General features: G+C 47.4%; 2 protein-coding genes across 2 annotated transcripts in view; both read right to left on the reverse strand.

The window, feature by feature from the left end:
• The window catches only part of Mapk9 (mitogen-activated protein kinase 9), a 44,770-nt gene extending 41,845 nt beyond the window's left edge, over positions 1-2,925 (reverse strand). Inside the window, 1 exon segment of the mRNA XM_042054834.1 lies at positions 2,709-2,925. The gene's annotated coding sequence lies outside the window, so the exon portion shown is untranslated.
• Positions 2,926-10,883: 7,958 nt separating this feature from the next.
• Gfpt2 (glutamine-fructose-6-phosphate transaminase 2) overlaps positions 10,884-25,515 on the reverse strand; it is a 45,496-nt gene continuing 30,864 nt past the window's right edge. The window contains exons 13-19 of the mRNA XM_038327321.1: positions 25,353-25,473; positions 22,984-23,141; positions 22,630-22,744; positions 20,362-20,489; positions 17,137-17,304; positions 14,493-14,654; positions 10,884-11,723 (exon numbers count right to left, since the gene is read on the reverse strand). Coding sequence (XP_038183249.1) covers positions 11,679-11,723; positions 14,493-14,654; positions 17,137-17,304; positions 20,362-20,489; positions 22,630-22,744; positions 22,984-23,141; positions 25,353-25,473 — 897 coding nt within the window. The 3' untranslated portion in view covers positions 10,884-11,678. The remainder of the gene's footprint in view (positions 11,724-14,492; positions 14,655-17,136; positions 17,305-20,361; positions 20,490-22,629; positions 22,745-22,983; positions 23,142-25,352; positions 25,474-25,515) is intronic.

Raw genomic sequence — 25,515 nt, forward strand, 5'->3', positions numbered from 1 at the left:
CACCTTGAATGAATATTTATTCAACATCCTGAGTAAAATACATGAGACAATTTGCATTCTGACAGGTCATTTGATGCTATGAAAGAATTAGTGCTTTTTAAAGCATGAGGGAGCCCCTATCTTTTACGCCAGTGGTATTTAGAGTCCTGCTTTAGAACCTGCTCCGCACACTTTGAGAAGAATTTATGCACTCTGGAGATGCAGGGTAAAACAAGACTGCCAGAGTCCCAAGCTGCAGACGCTGAAACTAAGCTGTCTATTTCTGAACATATTTGAAAGTCCCCACCATAAACAATTAAAATAACAGACTGCTGTTGAAATCAGTTCACACTGAGGTCAAGTACAAATCACAAATTAAGAAATTTTTAAAAATAAAATTGCTACCTTCCTAGTCAGGTGTGAAAGCTAACTTCATAATTAGACAAAAATAGAAATCCTGCTGACAAATCAAGGGTTTTCTTTAAAAATCAGATTTTGATTTCATCTTACATATAATTTTTTTTAAAAACTGGTTCGTTCATAAATAATCACTTTTTGGCATTTTTTCTTGCAGAAAGTTTTGTTGTTGTTGTTGTTTTCCATTTGAAACTGACATATTCAAGTAAACCCTTGACCGTTTATTTAAGGGATGGAGCAAAGCCATTCTTATCTGTTAACAGTTATTATAAAGCCTTGGCAACTTGCAAATTAAAACCTCAGGAAAACCAAAGCTCTCTGGAGATTATGCCCCAAAAAAGGCACTTATTTTTAACCAGGCAGGACTCTTTATGAAAGGGAGGGGGAAACCTTTATAGATTGGCTATTGTTCTTTCAGAACAAACTGAAAGCCAAACACAAATAGAGCCGGGAACCGTAGATCTGGGGTGATCTGGGTTCAGGTTCTCCCCAGCTGCTTGTGGTGAAGCAGACTGCTGAAGCACGGTGAGCCTGTTTCTTCCTCTGTGAAGTGCCAGCCACCCTCAAGTGAGTACCTGGCTGGCATCTGGGAGAACAGGGCCTAGCCCTTCTGGCCTCGGGCTACTGTTCCTGCTCCTCACCACTGCTCCCTCCCACACGGCCTGCTCAGGAGGTTAGCAGTGCTGCGTGAGGTCCGCATACGGCTTGGCACCAAGTAGCTAGTTTCAATTAGCTATTGCCAACACTGAAAATCAGAGTCCAGATACAAACTTGGAAACCTAGCTTTTACAAAAATTGCTGAGAGAGGTTCCGGACCTCTGGGGGTCTCGACCACTCCACAACCTCACACTTACTTTGGAGGGCTGATTCCTGGCTCCACATGGGGGCAAAGTTCCTTGCTGATCTTGCTCTTTCATTTTCTATGTCTGCCCCTGCTCAAGGCTCACCAGCACCCCCACCCCATGTCCTCCATTTCCAGGGCAACAGACCCTTCACTACAGCAGGTGTCATATCCTGGCCTAGAACTGTGTGCGCGCCAGCCTGCTCTCTGCGGCTTCTGGGCTCTCTGGGGGAAGGTACCCTGTTGCTATCTCTTTTGTGTCCCTAGAGCCCAGTAGAAAGCATGACCTAGATAGTGCAGAATTCAGTAGATAACTCCTGAATGTGTGGGAAGAGGCTCGAGCAAAACTCTTAGCAAAACATAAAAATGTCATCATGAATTGTTCTGACAGCTATTAGAAAGAGATAAAAAAGCATCAAAATATTTCACAAAATGAGAAAAGGAGTTTGTTTGCTAACAAGCTTCACAAGTTAAAAGCCATCAACATAAACGGACAAGGCAGACACAACAGGCAGGCAGGGACGGTCTTACTGCTCGTTCACGGAGCCGACACTACCCAAGAGAGTGAACGCAACAGCCAACTACCGTATTCACAGTGCTACAGACAACGAACGAGTCAATAAATCAGAGAGCGTCAGACTAGAGTAGGTGCTAGAAAGAAAATCAAAGAAACTGATGAACTAGCGTGACTAAGCGAGGGAAAAGGATGGTCGGGCCTCATCAAAAACAAGACGCTGAGGCCCAGGAGGGAGCGATCCGTGAGCGACAGCAGGGTAACAAGAGTCTTACGGACAACTAACGTGGAAAACTGGAAGTGCAAAGGTCCTGAGGTAAATAAATGATGTTGGCATGTCCAAGGTAAGTGAGGAGAGTAGGAGAGGAGAGCTCTGCTTCTGTTCAGAGAGGAGGGGAGGGAGTGGCAAAGGAGGTGGGCAGGGCCCACTCTGGCTTTGCTGGGCACTGAAGATGAATGACAAGGCTCTGGGGGGGTAGGGAGAGAGGACTCAAAGCGGATGAGGGAGAGTTCCTACGACACTTATGCTAGCAAGGGAGCACTCACCCACCCAGATGCCCACAAATGTGCGCCCTGGGTCTCTGCCCCAGCGCTTTGAGACGGTCACACAACCCCGATCAAACCCCGAGACAGTCTATCATTTCTCCAAAGGGAAAACAGAGGGCCGGTAAGGGTTGAGAGTCACCGCCAAGGTCGCGGGGACCAGAGCTTGGGCTCCTGGACATGCCGCGAGGTGCAGCAGCGTTCCTCACAGCTGGAGGGAAGGCGCCCTCAGATCCCTGCAGGCAGGTCTACTGGGGCCCGGCCAGACAGCGAGTCCGCAGCCCAGGCACGAGTGGTAGACTGCGGCACCGTGGATAACCGGGAGGTACTGAGCAACCCACGCCCCGCGCCCCACAACCCAGGCCCTGAGCGGCCCGAGCAGCCCCGCCAGGCCTAGCCGCCCGCCGGGCTCACCTCGGCTCCGCGCCGCCGCGCCGGAGGCAGAGGGAGGGCACGCAGGCGGCGATGTGTTCTGGCTGTTCCCAGCTTCGCGGCCCGCACCCGGCCGCCCCGCCCCGCTCTGCTCCGCCCCGTCGCCGCCGCAGTGGGTGTGAGGGGCGCGGGGCGCTACGACCCTTCCGGTCCGGTTCCCTTCTGCTCCGCTGCCACCGCCGCCGCCGCTACCGCGGCGCTCAGCCTGACGGATCCTCAGACCAGCCAATTAGAGAAAGGAGAGTCTGACAGGCGGGGCCAATCGCGACAGGGGGGCGGGTCGAAGCTGGGCATTCCGGGCGTGGCTGTAGGGTTGATGTGGGCGGGGCCAGTGGCGGGCTATGGGGACTCGAGTGCCGAGTGGCGCCCTCTAGGCTGCTCCCGGGCCTGGCTGGCTGCTTGCTGCAAGCGCGTTCGCCAAATGTGCCTAGTAGGCTGGAGATCCTGGCCAAGCTAAGACCCTCTCCTGAGCCAGCCCTCTAGAGACAGAGGACCGCATGCGCCGGAAAGAGTGGACCATGGAGAATGGGAGCCGGGGAGGGGCGAGGCGTGGCTTTGCCTCGGTGGCAGCAGGTGCTAGTGGCGAGACGGCCTGGAAAAAGACGTGAACCGGCCGGGTTACACACTACCCCGGGGCAGGATCAAAGCCTTGGCGTCCAGGAACCTCCCGGTGGAGGGAGAAGAAGCGCGGGCCCTTAGTGTCTGTTGCTCGCTAAGGCTGGTGTGCTGCGCATGCCACACTGAATGGGCTCATAACAGGGGTGCGGCCACATGTCCAGAGAGTGGGGGTTGGGAAGATGGTGACCATAACCCTAGTGAATCAGTGATGGGGTGTGGCCTGGAGAGGAACTCTTGTGAGGGTCAAACTTTTGCTTCGGTGATGGGGGCCAGGAGGACATTCAACGCTGAAGGGCTTCTAGACAGGGGTCTTGGACACTGCGGCTTTTGTCACCTCTCCTGTAGCCCTCGGGTTCTCAGATAGGTTCCAGCAGGTCTGAGGTTGTATGTTTGGCAAGCACAGAGTTTGGGATGCTGACTACTATGAGTTTTGATAGAAAGGCTGCAAGTGAGACGGGGAGGTTGGACCCTTTGGGGAAAAGCTCGGAGCGCTATAAACAGGCTGAGAGCTGGACTTTGAGGGATTGGAAAAACGGTGACTTTGGTGGTAGAGCTGTAGTCACGGGATGTCAAGGAGTCGCCAGGGAGCAGTAGCCTGCATATAGAAGGCCAAGAGACTAGGAGCCCCCAAGGATCTCGGCAGAACTTGAAGAGAGCTGCAACCCTGTGACTTGGGTTTCAGGTACTGAGCCAGGGTGGTGGAGGCAATACTTAACTTCTGAGGAGCAGTGATGGAGAAAGGGATCCAGTCAATCATGGTGTCCCTATCTTTTATTGCTTTTTCTATTGCTGTGACAAAGCACAGTGACTAAGAAGCACCTTGGGGAGGAAAGGGCTTATTTCGGCTTAAAGCCCTCAGGTGTCACTCCCTTGAAGGAAGTAAGGAACTCGGGGGCAGGAACCTGCAGGCAGGAACTGAAGCAGAGGCCTTGGCTGAACACCACTTCCTGGCTTGCTCAGGCTCCTGCCTTATACAGCCCCAATGACCTGATTAGGGATGGCTGGGGAATCCAGTTGTCTATAGGCCGATCTTACAGAGTCATTTTCTCACCGAAGATTCTCTTCCCGCAGATATGACTAGGTCATGTGGACAGAACCCAACCAGCACAGCCCTCCTTTGGCCACCCCCACCTTGGTCACCAGGGGAGTGTGGTTTATGCCTGCTTAAAACTCTCCACCTCCTGAGAGTGCTACACGGAGGAAGGTTCATTTTGTGGGCTTCTCTCCACCCCTGTCCTCCCCTCAGCTTTACCAGTCACCTGCTTTGGGACTATCAAAGAAAACAGAGCCAATGATTGGCATTATTAAAAACCAGGGCAGCCTGGCTGGCATAGTTACCATTTCACTCAAGAACACTAACGGGTGCTTCCCCTTTGCTGTGGACCGCCACTTCCCAGACATCCAAGACTTGTTTATACAGCACCCACCCAATGCCAAGCAAGTAATCAAAAATCATCGGGCCTATGTTCCCCCACTAAGCTCTCCCTAAGCATAGGCAGAGACCGTTCGTTCTACAGACACCACTCTTTGCTCTGACTTACGGAACATGGTGGACACACGGAGGCAGAGCTGAGGAGACCTGACAGGGTGGGGTGGAATGATGCTGGTCCATGCTTTGAATGAGTACAAAGAATCCTGGTCAAGGCCTACAAGTGAAAAGATCCTGCCAAAAGTGTGATGTGACCTCCATATATGGACGCTGACACCTGATTACCCTGGCCAGACAGGGAGACACAGTGGAGCGAGGATTCTTGGCAGAAGGAAGCCAGCCCTTACTGAGGCTGGAAAGCCAAAGGAAAGTGCTGGGCCTGGGGCTTAGAAACACATTCGAACCAAATGCTCAGAAAGGAGAGAGGCATGTGTGCTGTGTCCAGGGAGCCACAGCCTCCTGAACTGCCAGGAGGGGTAGGTGAGGGGATTGGAGCAACATGATTCTGGGCATGGGCTGGCTTTCCCGACCAGCAGCATATGGGCTGCTTTCAGCTCAGCTCACTGCTATGCCTTGTTGAGTCAAAGGGCTTTGGATGGGTGGTTGTCTTTTTCTGTTTGTTTGTTTTTGCTTTTGTTTTTACATAATTGCGTCATCTAAAAAAATGGAGGGGATCTCCGAAACAAAACCAAAAAAGGCAAAACTCCTTTGTTGGGTTCTCTTCATAAAGGGTAGTGGCCATGAGGAACTGGGTGGAAGCTACCCCTCAGGTGAGGCCCCAGCTTTTCTCCACCCTGTTCTTCCTATGAGCCCCTCCTTGCCGCAGCTTCACACTTACCTGGTAGCCTTGGCAGCGTGATAGGGTGGGAACCAGGCGTGGAGGTAAAGAGTTGTCATTGAGAGTGTTAAGCAAGGGGTTAAGGAGTATGATTCAATATGTATTTTAGAAAGATCACTAGAAAGCTGGGCGGTGGTGGCGCATGCCTTTAATCCCAGCACTCGGGAGGCAGAGGCAGGCAGATCTCTGTGAGTTCGAGACCAGCCTGGTCTACAAGAGCCAGCTCCAGGACAGGCTCTAAAAAAAAGCTGCAGAGAAACCCTGTCTTGAAAAACCAAAAAAAGAAAAAAAGAAAAAAAAAAGAAAAAGAAAAAAAAGAAAGATCACTAGAACTTGTAAGATTTGAAGGACAGTGGGCTTAAGGCCACACGTCTAATAGAGGGCTAGGGCAAAGGCCATTTTGAGAAACTGAAGCCTGGGCTGGGGCCATGGTTGCAGGTACCAAGAGGAAGGAATTGCCTTTAAAACTGCCTCAAGACTTCAGGGAACTAGAAATCAATCTGCAGTGAGCTATTACTACACAGCCACTGGGACTAGTGAACTAAAGTTTAATATCAGTGTTGGTGGTGACATGAAGCAGTTGGAACTCTCATGCCCTGCTGGCAGGAAGGCAGAATAATATATTTTGCAGAATAGTACAGCAGTTTTGGATAAAGCTAAAAATACACTGGGCACACCATTCAGAGATTCCATTCCACCCTTCATTGACTTCTTTTCTCCCTCCTGCTGTGACTCTTGGCTCTACAGAATCCTGATGCTGGGACAGACAGACACCGCCCACTTCCCTGTCCCACACCGACCTCTTTACCAGGAAGGAAAGAGCACAGAAGGCCTGAGTCCTGGGCTGGGGTTCTGGATAGCAAGGATTTGTCCAGAGGCCTGCTTCCAGGCAGCCCCTGGACTGAGTGATTTCCTGGGTCTGTGTTCCAATCTAACTCTTCTTATCAGCAGTGCGCCCTTGGGCGAGGTTTTAGTTCCTCCAAGGCTAATTCTGTCAGAAATAGTAATTACAGCCTGTAGGGGATGCAGTGATAAGAGAGGCCTGAGAATGCCTCTGCTGGCTTCCTGTCTCCCTCTCCTCCCTTTCTGATTCTCTCCAATCTTTCTTCTCTTCTCCCACACTGTTACCAGTGCTGACGAATCTAACTGGACAGTTTTCAATAGTGTTTTGTAGAGGGGAAATCTGCAGACAAACCAATGGGGACAAGTATAGCTCTGTGTGTGTGTGTAAGAGAGAGAGAGAGTGGGGGGGGGAATACCAGAGGTAGGCCATTTTATAAACAAATCTGGGACCAGGGACTTTGGCTCAGTGATAGAACCCTTGCCTACTGTGATGGTTAATTTTTTTTTTTTTACCATGAATTTCACTAGATTAAGAAGTGACTAGGAAACTGTAAAATACACATCCACATATCTTTGAGAATACTGCCCAAGACAGTCTAAAGGAAGAACACACACCCTGAGTGTGAGTGGTACTCCACAGGTTGGGGTCCCAGATGGAGTAAAAGAGGGAAGGCAGAGTAAGCCCCAGTGTGGGCATCCCCTCTCTGCCTCCCAGATGCTAGGATGTCAACTGCCCTGTCCCTCCAGGCTCTCCCTGCCGGGATGGAGTGAGTCTCTGGCACCATGTACAAAGGAAACTCTCCTCTCAGTTGTTCCTGTCCATTACTTTACCACGGTGATGAGAATGAAGAGCACATGGCAGGTGAGTGCCCTGCTTCAGTCCCCGGTACCACGAGTTAGAGCTAAACTAGAAACCCTAACAACAGCAATTAAAGAAAAGAAGTGGCAGGAGTGATCATTCAAAGGAAGACCAGAATCCAGTCCCCCAGAACCCACATTTTAAAAGCTGGGCATGCTGGCTTCTACTTATAATCTTAGACCTAGGTAGGCAGAGACAGGAAGATTCCTGGGGCTTGCTGACCGGCCAGCCAGCCTATCCTGTGATCCTGAGGTTCCAAAAAAAGGTCTTGTCTCAAAAAATGCAAAATGGATGGCACATGAAGAAGAATGGAACCCAAAGTTGAGAGAGAAAGGGGGCTGCGTGGTTGAAAGTACAGGGTTGAGAGGCCTTATCTGGTTATGGCTTTCTTGCTGGCATAGTTTCCAGGCAATTCAGGACACCATATTGTATGAGACTGAAACTGTATACTTGTATATGTGTGTCTAATCTTAATGACCTTATCCAATCCTAATCATCCCCCTAAAGCCTCACCTCTAAACACCATGATCAAAATAACTTTCTACCTCTTCATCCTTCACAGTAGCCCTAGGGGTCACTCACATCCCACCAATCACAGCAGAACATGTCCTGGGATGTTTTTGCGCTGCACATTGTGGTGACAGCCAAGGCTCAGCCACCATCTGCTCAGGGGCCAGGGCTGGAGAAGCCAGAGAGAGGTCTACTCTTCATCACATCCTGCTCTTCTCTGGGTCAGCATCTTTCTCTTGCTGTGGGATGCCTGCCACCTGTGTTCCAGTCTGCTCTTCCACCATATCAGAGCAAGAGCCCTCTGTCTTGACAACTCAAAGGCTCAGAGAGCTGCCGTTCTCATGGCTTCTACACATGTGACATCAGGGTTGGACACGGGCTCACATGGCATCACAGGTGACTGAACTGGCTGAAAAAAGCAGTGGTCTGGGGTCTATTGACACCCAGAGGGTGTAGAGGTGTCATGGAGGCACAGTTGAGGGGGCTTGTGCTGAGTGGAAGCAGACACTCGGGACTGTATAACCGAAATTGACTGCTGTGGCCCTCAGCCCTCTTCCTCTGGGCATCTTCCAGAATGCCAGTGGTTGACCCTGACTCCCATCTGGAAGACCAGACAGCTTTTCTGAAGGTCTGACAGGTTTCTAAGAGAACATTGACGTTATGACACCCCACATCATCTAGGGGTTTCTATCCGTGAACACCGTGTCCACGATGTGTCCACGAAACTTCTGATCAGCCTACCTTGAACCCAGGCAAGACAGTCCAAGGTCATATGGAAGAGAATATTAATAAAGTCAAACAGAAAACTGAATCTTACCTCGTAGAGAGACCAAGCAGAGGATAAATTCCAAAAGAAAAAAGATTTTGTTGGCTTCAGAGGGACTGAAAATATATCACACCCTTGAGACAAGAGCCAGTTCAGAAGCAATTCTGAATGCTCATACATGTCCTTGGTCTCAGGTGAGGTGGCCTAGAAGTAATGACATCCCAGTAGCAGAAAGCACACCCAGAGCTCAGGTCTTTGCTTCTGTATTCTTTGACAGAAGCGAACAAGAGCCAGTAGATGTGGTAGATCAGGGCTGGTTAGGAAATGCACAAGTCGGACCTGAAGTTCAGTGTGGTGTAAACCAGGAAGTACCTACAAAATACACACAGCCTCAGAATGATGGGGGCGTGTCAGAAACACAGAGGCCAACTCAAACAGCTCCCGGCAGCCAGAGCTAGAATCTCAGCAAATTGCATTGGACACAGGATCTTTGCAGATGCAAAATCTGGCACTGACTGCCCCAGGTAGGTTAATATCAGATGAAGGTTAACACTTGCAGGGACCAGGAGTGTCAGTGGTTTGTATCCTGGAAACGAAGTGAGGAGAATATTGCTCTTCCGCCCCAGCTCCATAAACCCATTCCAACCACTAGAAAAACATCAGACAAACATAACTGTGTATGGTCTCCGATCCCTGCCTGTGCTCCTTAACACCTGATGTAATTTACTAGCGGGTAGGCTGGTTGTAGATAGGGTAATAGATATAGTTAGGGAGAGAAAATTAAACAAATTTCCTAACTAGTTGAACTAAAAGACAAGACCGACAACAGGAAAGAATGCTTAGACCCACCCCATCAAAAAGCTTCACGCTCTGAATCAGACATTGCATTTGCAAGAGGTCAGATGAAAGGAAACAGAACTCTATATAACAAAGTAGTTCGAGATTTTTCAGAACTCTGGGAGTGGAGAGATGGCTCAGTGGTTAAGAGCACTCGATGTTCTTCCAGAGGACCTAGGTTTGATTCCCAGTACCCACCATACCCACGATATTCTGTAACCCCAGCTACAGGGAATCTCATGCCCTCTTCTGGTCATCATAGGCACCAGGCATGCACATGGTACATGTGGGCTTACACATAAACTAGTCTTTTTCTCTCCCAGACCTGAAGGGGGTGCATTTCTTGACTGAGCTGAACATTAAATAAAGAGACCTAAGGCATTTCGCTACAATATTTGAGGACATCAGGAGCAAAAAGAGAATTTTAAGAAATGAAAGACTGACAAAGACACATCGGAGTGATTTTAGACTCAATAACAATACAAGGAACAAGAGAATGGAAAATTCTAAGAACTGTTTTTTTCTGACTTGCAGGTCTACATTAGGCAAGCCTTCAGTGAAGTGTGAGTAATAGTTTCATAATCTATTAAGGTCTCAAAATTTACCTCTTGCCATGGTCTGTTGGATTTGTATCTATTCCCCAAACCAGTGTTTATAGCCCTGGCCCCCATGTGTTGGTAATGAAAGTGGGGCCTGGGCTGTGGAGGTGGCTCAGTGGATCCAGCGCTTGCTGAGCAAGCATGAAGAACCAGAGTTTGGATCCCCAGCATACACATAAAAGCCAGGATGGTGTGGTGGCCTGCCTGCAACCCCTCACTTAGGAAGGAGAGATGGGGATGGATCCCTAGGGCATGCTGGGTAGCTAGACTAGCCAAACCAGCCAATTCTGGGCTCAGAAAGAGATCCTGCCTCAGTAAAGAAAGTGGAGGGCAGTCCAGAAAGATACCCAGAGTTAACCTCTGCACACACACATGCTCCCACACACATATGAGCATGTATATACATCTACACACATAAAGTCAGGCCTTTGTAGGGCGATTGGGTCATGAAGGTGAAAAACCCTCATGAACAGGATCAGTGCTCTAAAAAAAAAAGCCCCGGGAAGCTCACTAGCCTCTTTCACAGTGAGAAGGTACATGGATGTTCTGGTAGGAAGCAAGAAGCAGACTCTCCCACATATCAAAACAGCCTCGATCTTGGACTTCTCAGCCGCCAGGTAATGATAAAATCCCAATGATGATTAAACTTGGACACATGAATGAACCACTGGGGGACACATTCAACTCGTATCCAAACTGTACCACAAATAATAGGAATGTCCCCACCAGACATGGCTCAGACCCTTCGATGTAAGGAAGATGAGGTTAACCAAACCCAAACAATCAAGAAGGAAAAAGAAAGTTGTACTGTCTTTATTGTCATAAAATTGCATAGTACATTGATTGTGCACGCTTTTAAACAGAGCACGACAGCCCCCTTGAAACCACCTTCTTGCATGGGGCTTTTCAGGCTGGTTTACTATGAATAGGAAGCAGGGACCAAAGTGCTGCCTGGGCTTAAAAAAGGAACCATGATCTGATTAAGCAGAAGTCAGAGAGCTGAGGGTTTTGAGCCCATCCGAGAATACTGAAATATTGAAAGAAGTGAAGACTTTAATTGAGCTCAAAGGAGGCATAGGAAGAGAGTAGAGGGGACTCACTGACGACAGGGGACAGGGAGCAGTCTATGGAGGGAAGGAAAGGAAAAAGGAGACAAAGGGCTCATGCCTTGTGCCCGAAACTGAGATGAATGACACTCGCCAGGAGTGAGCCCAGAGACAGCACACTGGGTGTCCCAACTGCACAGCCTGGGCATTTCCATGGCTACAGAAATCCACATACTAGAAAAATAACTTAAAAGCTATACAATCATCATTATAAATATTTCATCTTTCAAAACTAGCTAATGTTGGTTAAAAAAGGTTCACAGTTACTCTGAAGAGAGCGGTATCTCTATTGCACAGTAGTGGAAAGTCAGCTCTGGTCCCCGTGTGTAAACAATTCCTTCTCCTCAGTGACTTCAGGACACACAGAAACAGCATTTGCTGTAAGCAAAGCACTTGGGTACAAGGCACGTCAAAGCTGTCAAGCTCTACTGGGAGCACAAGGGACCCATGGAAGGCCCCCTTCTTTTCCCATGTGGCACCTTGGCAGTTGGTTCAGGTCTTGAATCAGACTGCAGGTGGTGATGGTCTTGTCGTGGAAGTCCTGTTCTCATTCCACGGTGACAGACTTGGCTAGGTTCCTGGGGAAGTCAACCTAAAAAGAAAGATGGGAAGGCAAAGGATGAAGCTCAGTGGATAGAGTCCTTGCTTAGCATGTGTAAAGATACAGATTTCATCCCCAGCACATCATAAAACAGACATGGGGGTACACAGACTTGGAAGGCAGGAGGATTAGAAGTTCAAGGCCAGCCCCTATCACATAGCAATTTGTTCAGTATCTCACGGGTGTCAGTAACATGCTGTTTCTTCCCAGTCACCTCCAACCACAAGCCTGAACACCTACATTTTGAAAGTGGATTCCTTATTGCAAGAAGCTTCCTTTAACTGTACAGCATTTACTTTAACTGTACAGTAAACATCGGTCGTGACTTGACCTGGGTCCTGTTGTGCTATTCAGATCTTTTATACCAGCTTGGTGGGTGCTGTGAAAATGACACAGGTGTGGTGGTGCTCTCTTGTGATCCCAGCACTCAGGAGGCTGAGGGAGACAAGCCTAAGGCCAGCTTGGCCTACACAGCAGAGCCTATTGAAATACAAGCAGGGAGCCGGGCGGTGGTGGCACACGCCTTTAATCCCAGCACTCGGGAGGCAGAGGCAGGCAGATCTCTGTGAGTTCGAGACCAGCCTGGTCTAAAAGAGCTAGTTCCAGGACAGGCCCCAAAAAGCTACAGAGAAACCCTGTCTTGAAAAACCAAAAAAAAGAAAGAAAGAAAAAAGGAAAGAAAGAAAGAAAAAAAGAAAGAGAGAGAGAAAGAAAGAAAGAAAGAAAGAAAGAAAGAAAGAAAGAAAGAAAGAAAGACAAGCAGGGTGGAGATAGCCCAATGGGTAACAGCTCATACTGGTCTCCCAGAGGGCCAAGTTCCATTCCCAGCACCTATGTCAGATGGCTCACAACTACCTGTATCTCCAGCTCCAAGAGATCTGGGGCACCCTGCCATCACCTAAGTTTATGTACAGGAAACCACACAAACACAGACACACACACACACACACACACACACAACTTCAGTAAAAAGCAAATAAAATGAACAAACAAAAAATTAATTAGGATTGGGGGTATAACTCAGAGATAGAGTGCACAGTCCATGTAAGACTTGATTTAGCCAGGCAATGGTGGCGCACACCTTTAATCCCAGCACTCAGGAGACAGAGGCTGGTAGATCTCTACGAGTTCACAACCAGCATGGTCTACAAAGCAAGTTCCAGGACAACTAGGACTGCTACAACGAGAAACCCTGTCTCAAACAAACAAACAAACAAACAAAGACTTGGTTTGACCACCAGCACTGGAAAAATTAATTAATAAAATAAATTTCACATTTTTGGAAAGATACACATGAATTTCTCAAGACCTGTTACTTTATAGAGACTGAGAATGAAGTATGATTGAGGATGGGTAAGAAAGTGAGCTTCCACTTGGTCTGCAAAAAGATATTTTATAAAATGTATAGCTCAATAAAAACAATGGAAAAAAGAGAAAAGGATATTTTATTTATATGCCAAGAAAAGAAAAAATATACAACAAAAAGTTACTGTCAATTAGATGATATACATTTAGGTGTCTGAGATACTGTTCTTTCTACTGTTACAGTTTATAAGTCTCTCAAAACTGTAACTGGGTGCTGGTGGCACACATCTTTAAACCCAGCACTTGAGAGGCAGAGACAGGAGGATCTCTGAATTTTTAGATGGGCAAGCCTGATCTATATAGCAAGTTCCAGGATAGCCAGAGCCACACTGAGAAACCCTGTCTCAAAAAAAAAAAAAAAAATCAGAAACCAAACCAAAACAAACCTGTAATACAGCATCTATTTTTTTAAAAAACACAGTGAATTGTGTTCTCACACATTTGCTGGTGAGATCATAAATTGACTCTTTTCTGGGGTGTAATTTCGATGTCAGCTGTCTCAAAATGTCAAATCATTTTCTCCACAATGATAAATCTTAAATGTGGGGGCAAAGATGTGCATACAAACATGTTCACTGCAGTGTTGTGCATAAAATGAAGAATTGGAAACAGCAGACTAGTTTAGCAATCGTTCAGAAAATCATGTATACAATGGCAGCCGCAGAGATGTCTCAGTGGTTCAGTGCCTTGTTCCACCAGAAGCTCTGAGTGAGGCTCTCACATCAGTGGCTCCCAAGCCCCTGAATGTTAGCTCCAGGGGGATCTGATGCCCTCTTCAGGCCTCTGAGGGCGCTGCAAGCCCTCAGAACACACATAGACATAAAAATAAAAATTTTAAACTAAAGATTTCAATGGAATACTATACAACTAAATGTCGTACACAACAAGTTAATAGAAATAATATAGGGGAGAAACAGAATCTTAACTTTGATAACAATATTAAAGTCTTTGTTGCTTTTTCTTTTTGTGTTTCAGTCTCTATGCAGCATAAGCTGCTTCAAGTTCGTAATTTCCCTGCTTTAGCCTCCTGAGTGTTGGCCTTCCAAGTATTCTCCATTAGACCCGGCTTGAAATTTTTTAAATTTGTTTGTACAGGAGAAAGAACTGAATGAAATGTTAACTAGATTGAGCAACACTGCCTCTGCATGATGGTTTATTTTTTGCCATTCTTGAGGAATCTAAACAACCTTAAAAATGAAAGTTGCATTTAAAAAAAAAAAACAGAAAAAGCTACTTCACTATTACATATGTAATGTACATATCTATGCATTAAAATGGTACCCTGTGCCCCATAAATATGAACAAATGCCAATAAGAAATAAAAATGCATCGATATAAAGGAACTTTAGCTTTCTGCCTCTCTCTTTGCTGCGCTTATGCAAATTTTAGACTTACATCATAGCCTCGGAGGACAGCCAAGTGGAAGGAGAGAAGCTGGAGCGGAATCACACTCAGGATGCCCTGGAGACAGTCGACCGTGTGGGGCAGTTCGATGGTTTTATATGCGAACTTGGAACTCTCAGTGTCATCCTTGGAACACAGTATGATTGGGCGGCCCTAAAGCAGAGCGACAGGTTCAAGGTAACGTGTCTCTGAAAGAAGCAAACCCTCTCGTGCATCCCGCAGAGTTTCTGGAGCCTTCTGGAGTCAGCATTACTGTTGTGGGTACTATTAATCCTTTGACTTCGCTAGAATTACGGGTGAGGTCGTGGGCATGCGTGCCACACGGAAAGGACAGTGTGTGGTGCTTCTTGGGGTGCTTCTTCTCCTTCCCTGATCAGGTGACTGCACTCTGCACCATCATTCGGGATTCCTATGTGCCTTTTCCTGACCCACTCCTAACTCTAATGGGCCTCAGGATCCAGCGATGGAAATAAAATCACGAACAAAGATGAATTGCGGGTAAATGCCACAGGGGCAATAAAACATGAGTGAGAGATATTAGTAAGTTTTGTTATGTGTTAGCATTGGCTGCCTCCAAGCACATTTGTGAGGGGTTATCTAGATCTTGCTAAGTGAGGTGGGACAGCACATCCAGAAAGTGGGTGGCACCGTTCCCTGGGCTAGGGTCCTGGCCCAGGGTCCTGGCCCATAGAAAGGAAAGCGCAAACTGAAGACTGGAAGATGCCACTCGCCTGCCTGCTTCCTCAGACCCTGCTACCATGACAGACCCTTGAGCCATGAGCCCAAATAACTTCTAAAATTGCTTTCATCAAGGTATTTTATCAGAGCAACCAAGAAGTAACTAAGATAGTCTGGAAGGGCAAAGCCAGGCCAGCTAGGTCTAAATAGTAAGTTCCAGTCAGCCTTGGCTACACAGAAAGAGCTACGTAGCTCTTCTCATTGGACTATGAAGCTGTTTACATTAAAGCCTTTCCCCTACCCCAAAAACAATAGGAAGAGCCATTCAAAGGCTCGGAGAAAAGAATGAGCTTGGCATGAGTGGGAATCAGAACAGGGAGAAGAGCCGGAACTCAGTGGGACGTGGTTAGGGGCCATGCGATGTAGCCTGGCACTCAGTGGGACGTGGTAAGGGGCTGTGCGATGTAGAATGGGAGAGAGGTCACTTCAGTCTTATGGGAAGCTGTGGTGAGAGGGTTTTCAGTAGAAAAGGACACAATTGTGTTTTTATACTGTATCCTTTTTTTTTTCAGTCAAGGTTTCTCTGTGTAACAGCCCTAGCTGTCCTGGGACTCACTTTATAGACCAGGCTGACCTTGAATTCAGAGATCTGCCTGCCTCTGCCTCCCAAGTGCATGGATTAAGAGTGTGCACCACCCCCAGCCTGGCTCAGTTCACTAGTTTTATACCAACTTTATATGCTAGTTTTTACACTAACTGCTGTGCTGAGATACATGTGGCAGTGGCATCTTACTGGATGTACTTACTTCATGAGTCTGAGTGGTCTCTACCTCCTGTCTCCATGAGGCCTGTGAATAATGTATCAGGCTGCTTAGTTCCTGGGAGGGAGCCAATCTACCTTCGGACTTGCAGCAATTAGAAGTGCTACTGCTCACGGTGGACTCCCTGCTTGAGTTTACTGCAATCACGATAACTCATGATAGACCATAAGAGGTTTCAGGATGGGGACTGCCCACACCAGAAAGGTAAACGATGGTTAGAAAGTTGAAATTTGTGTCACTAAGAACAGAAGCAGGACAGGAGAGCAAGTTCCATCCATGTCTGCTTATGAAACCACAAGGAAAGTCTTGAAGTCACAAGGCCATGGGAGCGCGCTGGTGACACCTATCAATGTACCTGGAGGGGGGCCTCACTCTAAGACAACAGGAGCTATCTATTTGGAACCTTCACACTATGGCTTCTTCTTCTGGGGCAGGTCCTAATTTGAATCCTTCATAATAATACTTTAATAATAAATATTGCCCTTTCCTAGGTTCTGTGAGTTGTTCCAGAGAATTACTGAATGTGAGGGATTTGGAGAACCACCAAATTCACAGCCAGTCTGAGGTTTGAGTGCCCCTTAATTTGTGGGTTTAGATGGGAGGGCAGTCTTACAAAGGACTGTGTACTTACCCTGTGAAATCTGACTTAACTCCAAAGTTGGCATCAGAATTGCATTAACACAAACCCTGGAGGGAAGCTCCACCCCTAGGATGCTGCACCTGTCTCCAGTGTTAGGATCCAGAGCAGCTCAGTGACAGTCTGGTCACTGGCCCTTACTAAGGAGCTGGAGAATATGACCTCAGGCTCTCTGCTTTGCTGCTAAATTTATGTGATATTCAAAGAGCCAGTGAGGTGACTTAGTGAGTATATGCTTCTGCCAACAAGTCTGAAGACCTGAGGTCCAGCCCCAGAGCCCACATGATAGATGAACAGAACCAGCTCCTACAAGCTGTCTCTGATTTCCATACATCTGCCATGGCACGTCCATGCCCCCCTTCCACATTAAAAGATAAACGTAAACAAAAGGGGACAGGACGGAGTGTGGTCACACCCACAGCAGCAGTCAGTGAGATAGATAGGTACGTGTGATACAGAACAGGTAAACAGGGACCTTGGTCCGCAGGAGAGACCTCACCTGGCGGGCAGTGACCTGCTGCAGGGCATTCTGGCACTTGGCGAAGCAAGGATCCTTCATGATGACCATGATGACCGGCATCTGCTTGTCGACGAGTGCCAGGGGCCCGTGCTTCAGCTCTCCAGCCAGGATACCTTCTGAGTGCATGTAGGTTATCTCTTTGATTTTCTACGGAGACACAAGTTGGGATCAGTGTCACACTGGGGAGATAGGGGGCTGCAACAGAGAAGACGGGGATAGAGGGATGCTGGGAGAGGAGGTTAATCTAGGGTAAGAGCTAAAGGTCTCTAAAGGTCAGCTATGTGGATGGGTTCATAGATGGGTCAACAGCAGCATGGGATGCTCTGGGCCAGGAGAGAACATGAGCTGCTGTCCAGAGCTGGAACAAGGTTGCCCAGGTAGCACCTCGCAGCCTCCAGGAACAACAGTGACACCTCTCTTCAGTTCCATGCACAGTCATGTACCCAGACAGAACGTTAGAGTCAGTCTAGCCTGCCTTCACCCCACCCCCACTCCCTTGACAAGCCACTGGGCCTCCCCAGTTACCACAGACAATGGTGGTATTGTATTCTTAGATATGCTCTTATTCAATTAGACGGCTAACCAGTCTCCCAATTTTAGATCCTTAATCGGGTCTAAACAGTTGTTTAGATTGACTTATCAAGTAAATTCCCATACCCCGATTATGTGAATCCCCCCCCCCCCCCGTCCAAGTAGATCCATCTCCATTCATTTGCTGTGAGGTTTTCATCATTGCACCAATGAGAATCTTAAAAAGATTCCTCCACTTGTCCAGAACTAGTTATTTGGGTCAGGCAAACCCTGTGAGGAATGAGGCTCCTTCTTGGAGACTACAGACAGCTGGCATGCTGGCCTCCCAGGAACCACACAGGGGCCATTGCCTGCCTTGTGCCAGCAGCAGCCTAAACATGCCTTTCTTCGCTCGGAGACCAACTTGGCGGCACAGCTGAATGTGCATCTTTCATCAGCAAGGCTTGGCCACCGCAGCTGACCCCCACAGCCAGAGAGCAGAACTATCAAGGGACTGAAAGTGTACCCCACCCGGGCTTTGCCTCTTCTGTGCCCCTGTGCCTTATGGGAGCCAGACTCTTGTTCACAGTGCAGGGATTGACTGATACCGGGAAATGCACCAGGGGTTAACCTTCATAGCCAACTTGGTGGGATTGAAAATTTCATAAAAGCAAACTTCTGGGCATGTGCGAGAAAGTTTTTAGGTTGGTTTAACGGAGGTGCGGAGACCCGCCCTAAGTGTGGGTGAAGACATTCCATGGGCTGGGATCCTGGGACAGAATAAAAAGGAAGCTGGACGTCAGCACCTGTCTCTCTCTGCTCCTTGAAGACACAGTGTGACCAGCTACCTTCAGCAACCCCCAAACTGAGAGCCAAAACAAACACAAACCCTTCCTTTCTCAAGTTGCTTTTGCCGGGCAGTTTATCTCGGCCAGGAGAAAAGCAGCTAACGTATGTTTGGTCTCTGTCCCTTTTATTTTTTAGCATGTAGTCCCTAAAATCCTTACAGTGTTCATAGTGAGAGGTGACTTTCCTTGCTAACGAGAGCAACAGGACAGGTCTCTACTTTCCAGAGCAACGCTGGTGTAGAGAACTGAGATTTCCAGCTTTACGGCAATTCATCCTTGTAGAGCAGACACGGGTTGAGGACTAAGTTCATCACCAGTGGCCGATGACTAAATCAATTAAGCCTATGTGAGGAAGCCTCCATAAAAACACAAAAGGACATCTCAGAAAGCTTCTAGATCACTGAATAAATGGTTCCAGGAGATTGGCATAATCAGAGACGATGGTGAAACGCCACATCCCTTCCCGGACACCTTGATCTCTGTATCTCTTCCTGCATCTGGGGTTCATCAGTACACTTGTTCATAGTCTTTACAATGAGCCAGTCATATAAGGAAAGAATTAGTCTGCGGAAGATGCATGTGCTGAAAGTTGGCACTCAGAGGCCAGTTTACTCCCAGCTACAAACATCTGCAATACTCCCTAGATGTCTTTTGTGAGCCGCCCATTGACTAGGTATGATAAAGTGGGGAGCCAATATCCTTGGCACTCCTGTCCTGGTTCGCAGTGAAATCTCACCTGGAACGCGGGATCCCTTTAATCTGATTTAATTTAATGCATTCTGATCGGTAGATAGCAAACTAATAGTGAGAGATGTGGAAGCCCTGGAGCCAGCTTTGCCAGCCTTCAGCGGGCCTATAATTCTAGTGCCTTGTCTCAGCCCTCCCAGCTTTCCCTCACATTGCTAATTTATAGTCATGGGGCAAAATAGGTAGTCATCAATTATTTTTTTTTTTTTGAATTCAGGCTCACTGCTGCGGGAATGCAAGCTCTTCCCCCTTTGGAAGTTTGAGATTTACAAGGAAGATCTATAGAGATCTCACAATTTCCAACTGCCAAAATCCTTCCCACATAGGTTTCTTCTGGTAGTGGACCCGAATTTGATTTTAAGACTTCCTCTATGCAATCTGTGTGTATAGAGGGGTGTGTGTGTGTGTGTGTGTGTACACCTTGATGTCATTCCTCAAGATCCACCCACTTTGGTTTCTTTTATATACATATTATGTAAACAATATTCTGTCTGCGTGTATGCCTGCAGGCCAGAAGAGGGCAGCAGACCCCTTTACAGATGGCTGTGAGCCACCATGTGGTTGCTGGGAATTGAACTCAGGACCTTTGGAAGAGCAGGCAATGCTCTTAACCTCTGAGCCATCTCTCCAGCCCCCGCCACTTTGGTTTCTGAGACATGATCTTTTATTGGAACCTGGTGCTCCCCAAGTCAACTAGACTGGCTGATCAATGAACCCCAGAGATCCTCCTGTCTCTATCTCCCCAGTGCAAGGATTACAAGCACATACCAGCTTTTTTTTTTTTTTTTTAACATATAGAGTCTCGGAGGCCAGGCACTTGAAGAAGCTTCACCCAGTGCCCTGTCCCCCTCTCCCCTGGAGACCGAGAACTCCCTAGGGACAGATAGCGCACTTCACTTATTTCTGTGACTCCGAGGCAAGAGGCAGTGCTCAGAGCAGGCTCATCAGGGTGGCTAGTGGGTTTGTACACCCTTCCCTTCCAACAGTGTGCCCTGCCCACCTTTCCCACTGGCTTCTTACAGCATCTACTAAACCTGCCTCCATGATGCTCTGGGAAACTGCGTTATTGGAAGTGGAGGCTGGGCAGAGAGGGACTCACCAAGGCTCCTTCCAGGCATGTGGCGTAGTTATACCCCCGTCCCATCACCAGGAGTGACCTTTGTGTGTAGAGCTCCAGGGCCAGGTCATGGATCTTCTCATCCAGAGACAATACTTCTTTGATCAGCTCTAAGCAGTGCAACGAGACAAGGGCGAGAGCCTGTCATTCTGACTTCCAAACATTCACAAGGAAAATCATTGGCTCTAACAAGGTTTAGAAACTTATATTGCTCAGGAGACACTGCTTCCATGAATTATTTAGAAGGGCTTTAAACTTAGTTCTGCGATGATAACTTGGGATACTGGCCAGAACCTTGTCAGGCTGGCAGTTCCTGTTTGTGTGAGTATCTATCTGTAAGGTAGGCTGTAAGCTCTCATTTCCAGCTCCAGTCAACAGGAAGTAAACCAGGAGCCAGAGAAAATAAAATCACCCCCTGGGAAGATACAGGACTGAAATTCCAAATTAACTCCTCAGTTCCTTGCCCTGAGCTGGGGCCCAAGGCAAAGCCAGTGTAAGCCAGACCTGTTGTGCTCAAACTTCCTGCTCCTGGGACTGTATTTATACTCTTGCTAATTGCAAGATTCTGGATTCTCCAGAGCCTTTGCTCTTCTGAGTTATAGCCTCAACATTAATTGAATTTGAAGATAACACTAATCAGCTAGGCAAGGTGATTTATGCCTTTAATCCCTGCACTCAGGAGGCCCAGGCAGATGGATCTCTGTGAGTTCCAGGCCAGCCTGGTCACCCTGCCTTGAAAAACAAACAAACAAAAATTTAAAAGTACAGCTTCGTTCATTGGAAAATCATTGGCAAATAGTAACAATAATAAGCCTATAATGATAGTTTCAAAAAATGACTGAGAAGAATGGTATTGTTGGACATCTTTTAAAAAATTGTTACATGTATTTGTGCATATGTTCATGCACACACACACATGCACACACAACAACAACTGTATGTAGAAATCAGTTCTTATATCATGTGGGTTTGGGGGATCAAAGTGGGGGGGTCCGACTTGGCAGCAAGAGCCTTTACCTATCGAGTGATCTTAGCAGCCCAACACCTTTATGTAGTTTTAGTGTCTGACTTTTTGTTGTGTATACAGTATTCTCAGTGCTCTGCCTGCAGGCCAGAAGAGGACACCAGATTTCATTACAGATGGTTGTGAGCCACCATGTGGTTGCTGGGAATTGAACTCAGGATCTTTGGAAGAGCAAGCAGTGCTCTTAACCACTGAGCCATCTCTCCAGCCCGTGTCTGACTTTTTGATAAGAGAGTTGACACCAATCTGCTTCTGCGTTTGAACTGCTGTGATTTTTGCCACTGTTACTGGAGTACAGGTATGCAACCCGGCCTTACAAAAATTGGTCTTTGGAAAAGGGAAAGGTTTTAAACACCTTCAACTAATTAGGAGTGTTCTTTGATTCTGCATCAGACAAGAAGGAAGTTTCTAGAAATGAGGAGTAGCAAGTGTGCAATCTGAAACATAGCTGAAGTTTCTCCACTTGGTTCCACGTGGCCTGCTTTCCACTTAAATGGCTCTTTCACACAACTCGGTGATGTCATACAAAGGCCCGGAGATAGGCAAATCTAAAAATGGATGTGTTTAGTTACAAACTTTATTTTACAAATCACCTTGTTAAAAGTTGTCAGTCTTAGTTGAAAGAAAGAAAGAGAGAGAGAAAAGAGAGAGAGAGAGAGAGAGAGAGAGAGAGGGAGAGGGAGAGAGAGAGAAAGAAAGAAAGAAAGAAAGAAAGAAAGAAAGAAAGAAAGAAAGAAAGAAAGAAAGAAAGAAAGAAAGAAAGAAAGAAAGAAAGGAAAAACCTTCAAATCTGGGAATTGGCTAAGTAGAGACAAGCTTTCCAATTCTAAATGATGGTTGAAAATTTGACCTTTGTTATTGGCAACAAGTACTGTTGTTTGTTTCGCTTGAGAAGCCGGGATAACTAACTTCCTTTATTTTAAGGTAAACATCCGCAAGAACAGCAGCTCTTGCTACTTACTGACTGAGGCAGTCAGGAGAGAGGGAGGAGGCCCTGGATGGAGTTCTACTGACAACTGAGGCTTTTAAACCTTGGCCTAGCAGGATTTGCTGGGCAGTTTGGGGAGGGGAGTGGGGGGGGGGGGAGAGTAGGATGTATCATTGGATAGAAAGATCTAGAAGGAGAGAGTCATTAACAGCATCCTTTACATTAGAGTCAAGGAAGAGAGAGACCCAAAGGAGCTCAGTGAATTTAAAAATACAGAAAGCCACGTTCTGGAACTTACCAGGTAAAGATCTGAGACCCCGGATGATCTCTTGCCTCCTGTTCTGTAGAGAAATTCTGTCTTCAGACATCATCAAACCAAACATCACCAGGGAGATGAACTGGCTGGTGTAAGCCTGAGGACGAAGGAGGGGGACCGTGAAGACTTCAGCTCAGAGGTGTTTAGGAGATAGGAGAGCTAAAGAGCATGGACAAAGACAGGGAAAAGACAGAATGGCAAATTGGAGATGAGGAGAGGAAGGGAGAGAGCGGAGGGGACAAGAGCCAAGGTGCCAAGGTGCAATTGCAAGGGCACCCATCTCTCCAGCTGACGCCACCACCCAGGTTCTCCCTGGAGAACACAAACATCTCGTACCTTGGTGCTGGCCACCCCGATCTCCGGCCCTGCATTGATGTGGACACCACAGTCAGTCTCCCGGGAGATGGAGCTGCCCACAGTGTTGGTGATGCCCACAGTCAGCGCCCCGCGGTCCTTACAGTATCGCAGCGCCAGGAGCGTGTCTGCAGTCTCTCCTACAACATGGGAATGTTATCAGTGACTGTCTGCACGTGCAGGTGCTAGGCCAGCTAGAAGCCTCTCCTCCTCTCCTCTCTGCCTCCTCATTCACCCCTCCTTCTCCTGCTTAGACATTCAAAGCCTGGCCAACACTAGAAATGAAAGTAAGGGTTCGACATCCTTCCCGTTGTCTCTTAGATTGAAGATCTCATTACTCTTTATGTAGCAAGCACATTCTTATCCCGTTTCTTTGAATCCTTATGTCAACACCATGGAGGCCTCAGTCCCCACTTCCCTTCGGGATGAGGAGTCCAGAGAAATGAGACTCGTTATCTCCAACCAGCTTTGCAATTGGCTTGGAATTCCGTTCTGGGACTCTAGGTTGCCTGGGTGGGATTTGCTGAGGTATAGCCATTGAAAAGAAAGACATCCCACATGGTGCTTCTCAAATAGAACTTGCTTGATGGAAACATTTCTTGCAATTACCCAGTGTAGACTCAAGTAGTTTTTCTAATTAGGCCACCTCAACATCATAAGCCGGTTTTGACTCCCGATTTGCCAATTTTAAAGAAACTTAAGCAATATGAGGTCGATATAAAATCGAACCCAGTGAATTCTCAACCTTCTGACTGTGCCCTCCACGTGGTCACTGCTCTTGACTGTGTTCTAAGTTAGCTCCTGACCTGTCCCCAAAACTGGAGTCACCAAATGCTTCCAGATGGTCTAACTCCCCTCCTCCTTTTTCTCTTTAGACCTCTGGGTTTCCAGCACATGACTTGAAGTCAGCATCGATTAGAGAAGGTGGGAAGAAAAGGAAAAAGATGGAACTACCCGCATTAGCCCCAATCTCGGGTTTTGGTAGCTTGCTGTTTGCTTAAATCTCCTTTAAAAACCAGATACTTCCGTCCATAGACCTATGGGCTGCCCCACACTGTTTTCTTATGGAATCTGCCTACTTTTCTGTTACATTCCCTACCTATTCATGAACTGCGTTAAGGCTCTGATGGGAAGGTCAGCCCAAAGGCAGTCAGTCAGTCGTCAGTCAGTCAGTCAGTCGTCAGTCCGTCAGTCAGTCAGTCGTCAGTCAGTCAGTGAAATGATGGATGTGTCTGTATTAGTTTTTTCCAACTTGTCATGAAAATGGAAATGGTATTAAAAATTCAAAACGGAAGCAATACTAAAATCCCCCCCCAGGATATTAGAATAGTATGGCCAGTTTCCAATAGTGATAATGACATTCTGGGTTTATGCTCTATCATCTTTGTCTCAAATTCTTAATTATCTGTGGAGATAGCTGTCACATGATGCTCAGGATTGGGAATAACTTCCAGATGGTCCAGAAGAGGAGACGGGTGAATTGCACACAGGGACGACCCTATGTTAGCTTGGTTGGTAATTTCTAAGGTTAAATGACTCATTATATGAATATTCCTACTTTTATAAAGGTTTGGAATTCACCAAAATCGAAATATTCCACATAACCTTCTTAAATCTCTAGGTGTGGCTCCAAGGCTCTGGCTAAGCTGAAGTGCACCTTTACCTGGTGTGAGGAGGACACCCAGGTAAGGCTCACTCTCTCCACTAAAGAAAAGCACTCCCTACCCCTTAACCAAAAACGGTGCCTCTCCATGGCTCCCCCTGCTGGACAGTGTGGACACTGCACATAGCTGACCTCCAGAGCTTGGACACAGAGCCTACTACGGACTGAATAAATACAAGGATGGGACTCACAACCCAGTAGAGTTGAGATTTTTCTTTCTCCTCTAAATTAAGCCCGGGAAACACTTAGGAGCACGTTGGCGAGTGTTCTTGGAAGACTTAGAATAGCAGGGGACACCCACTTCTCCAAAATCTTGCAGGGAGCTCCATGGATGCTGCTTTCATGGGGAATCACCCATGCTGAGGAGGGCGAGACCTCTGAGTCACCCATGGTCCCGTAAGTAATGTCAATAAACTCACTGGCTCATTAAACTAGCCTTGGGTGGGATCATTTTCGTCTGTCCTGTGGGGTGAAAACATGTTTGGTCCCATTTCCCCAGGAAAGCTCACACAGCAGGGTACAGTGTTGCTGGTAACAAACGCTTTTAAGGGTTTAAATGACCCAGTGTGTGAGAGCATGTGTGGTACACAGCAGGCGCACAGAGGCACTGGCAGAAGAGGGAGGGTGATGTTGTCTAGAGAAGAGAGGTTGGAGATGAAAATCTGCCCATGCCGTCTGTCTCCCTTACCTGATTGGCTTATGAAGAAGCAAACATCATCCCTGAACACAGGTGTGTTCCTGTCCAGAAAATCACTGGCAAGTTCAACCATCACAGGGAGCTCGGTCAGTTCCTCTAAAACTTGCCGTGTCTGAAGCCAAAAAGAATAGACCCTGAATGCCAGGCAGTGGTG

Source organism: Arvicola amphibius, chromosome 4, assembly GCF_903992535.2.
Source record: "Arvicola amphibius chromosome 4, mArvAmp1.2, whole genome shotgun sequence".
Lineage (NCBI taxonomy): Eukaryota > Metazoa > Chordata > Mammalia > Rodentia > Cricetidae > Arvicola > Arvicola amphibius.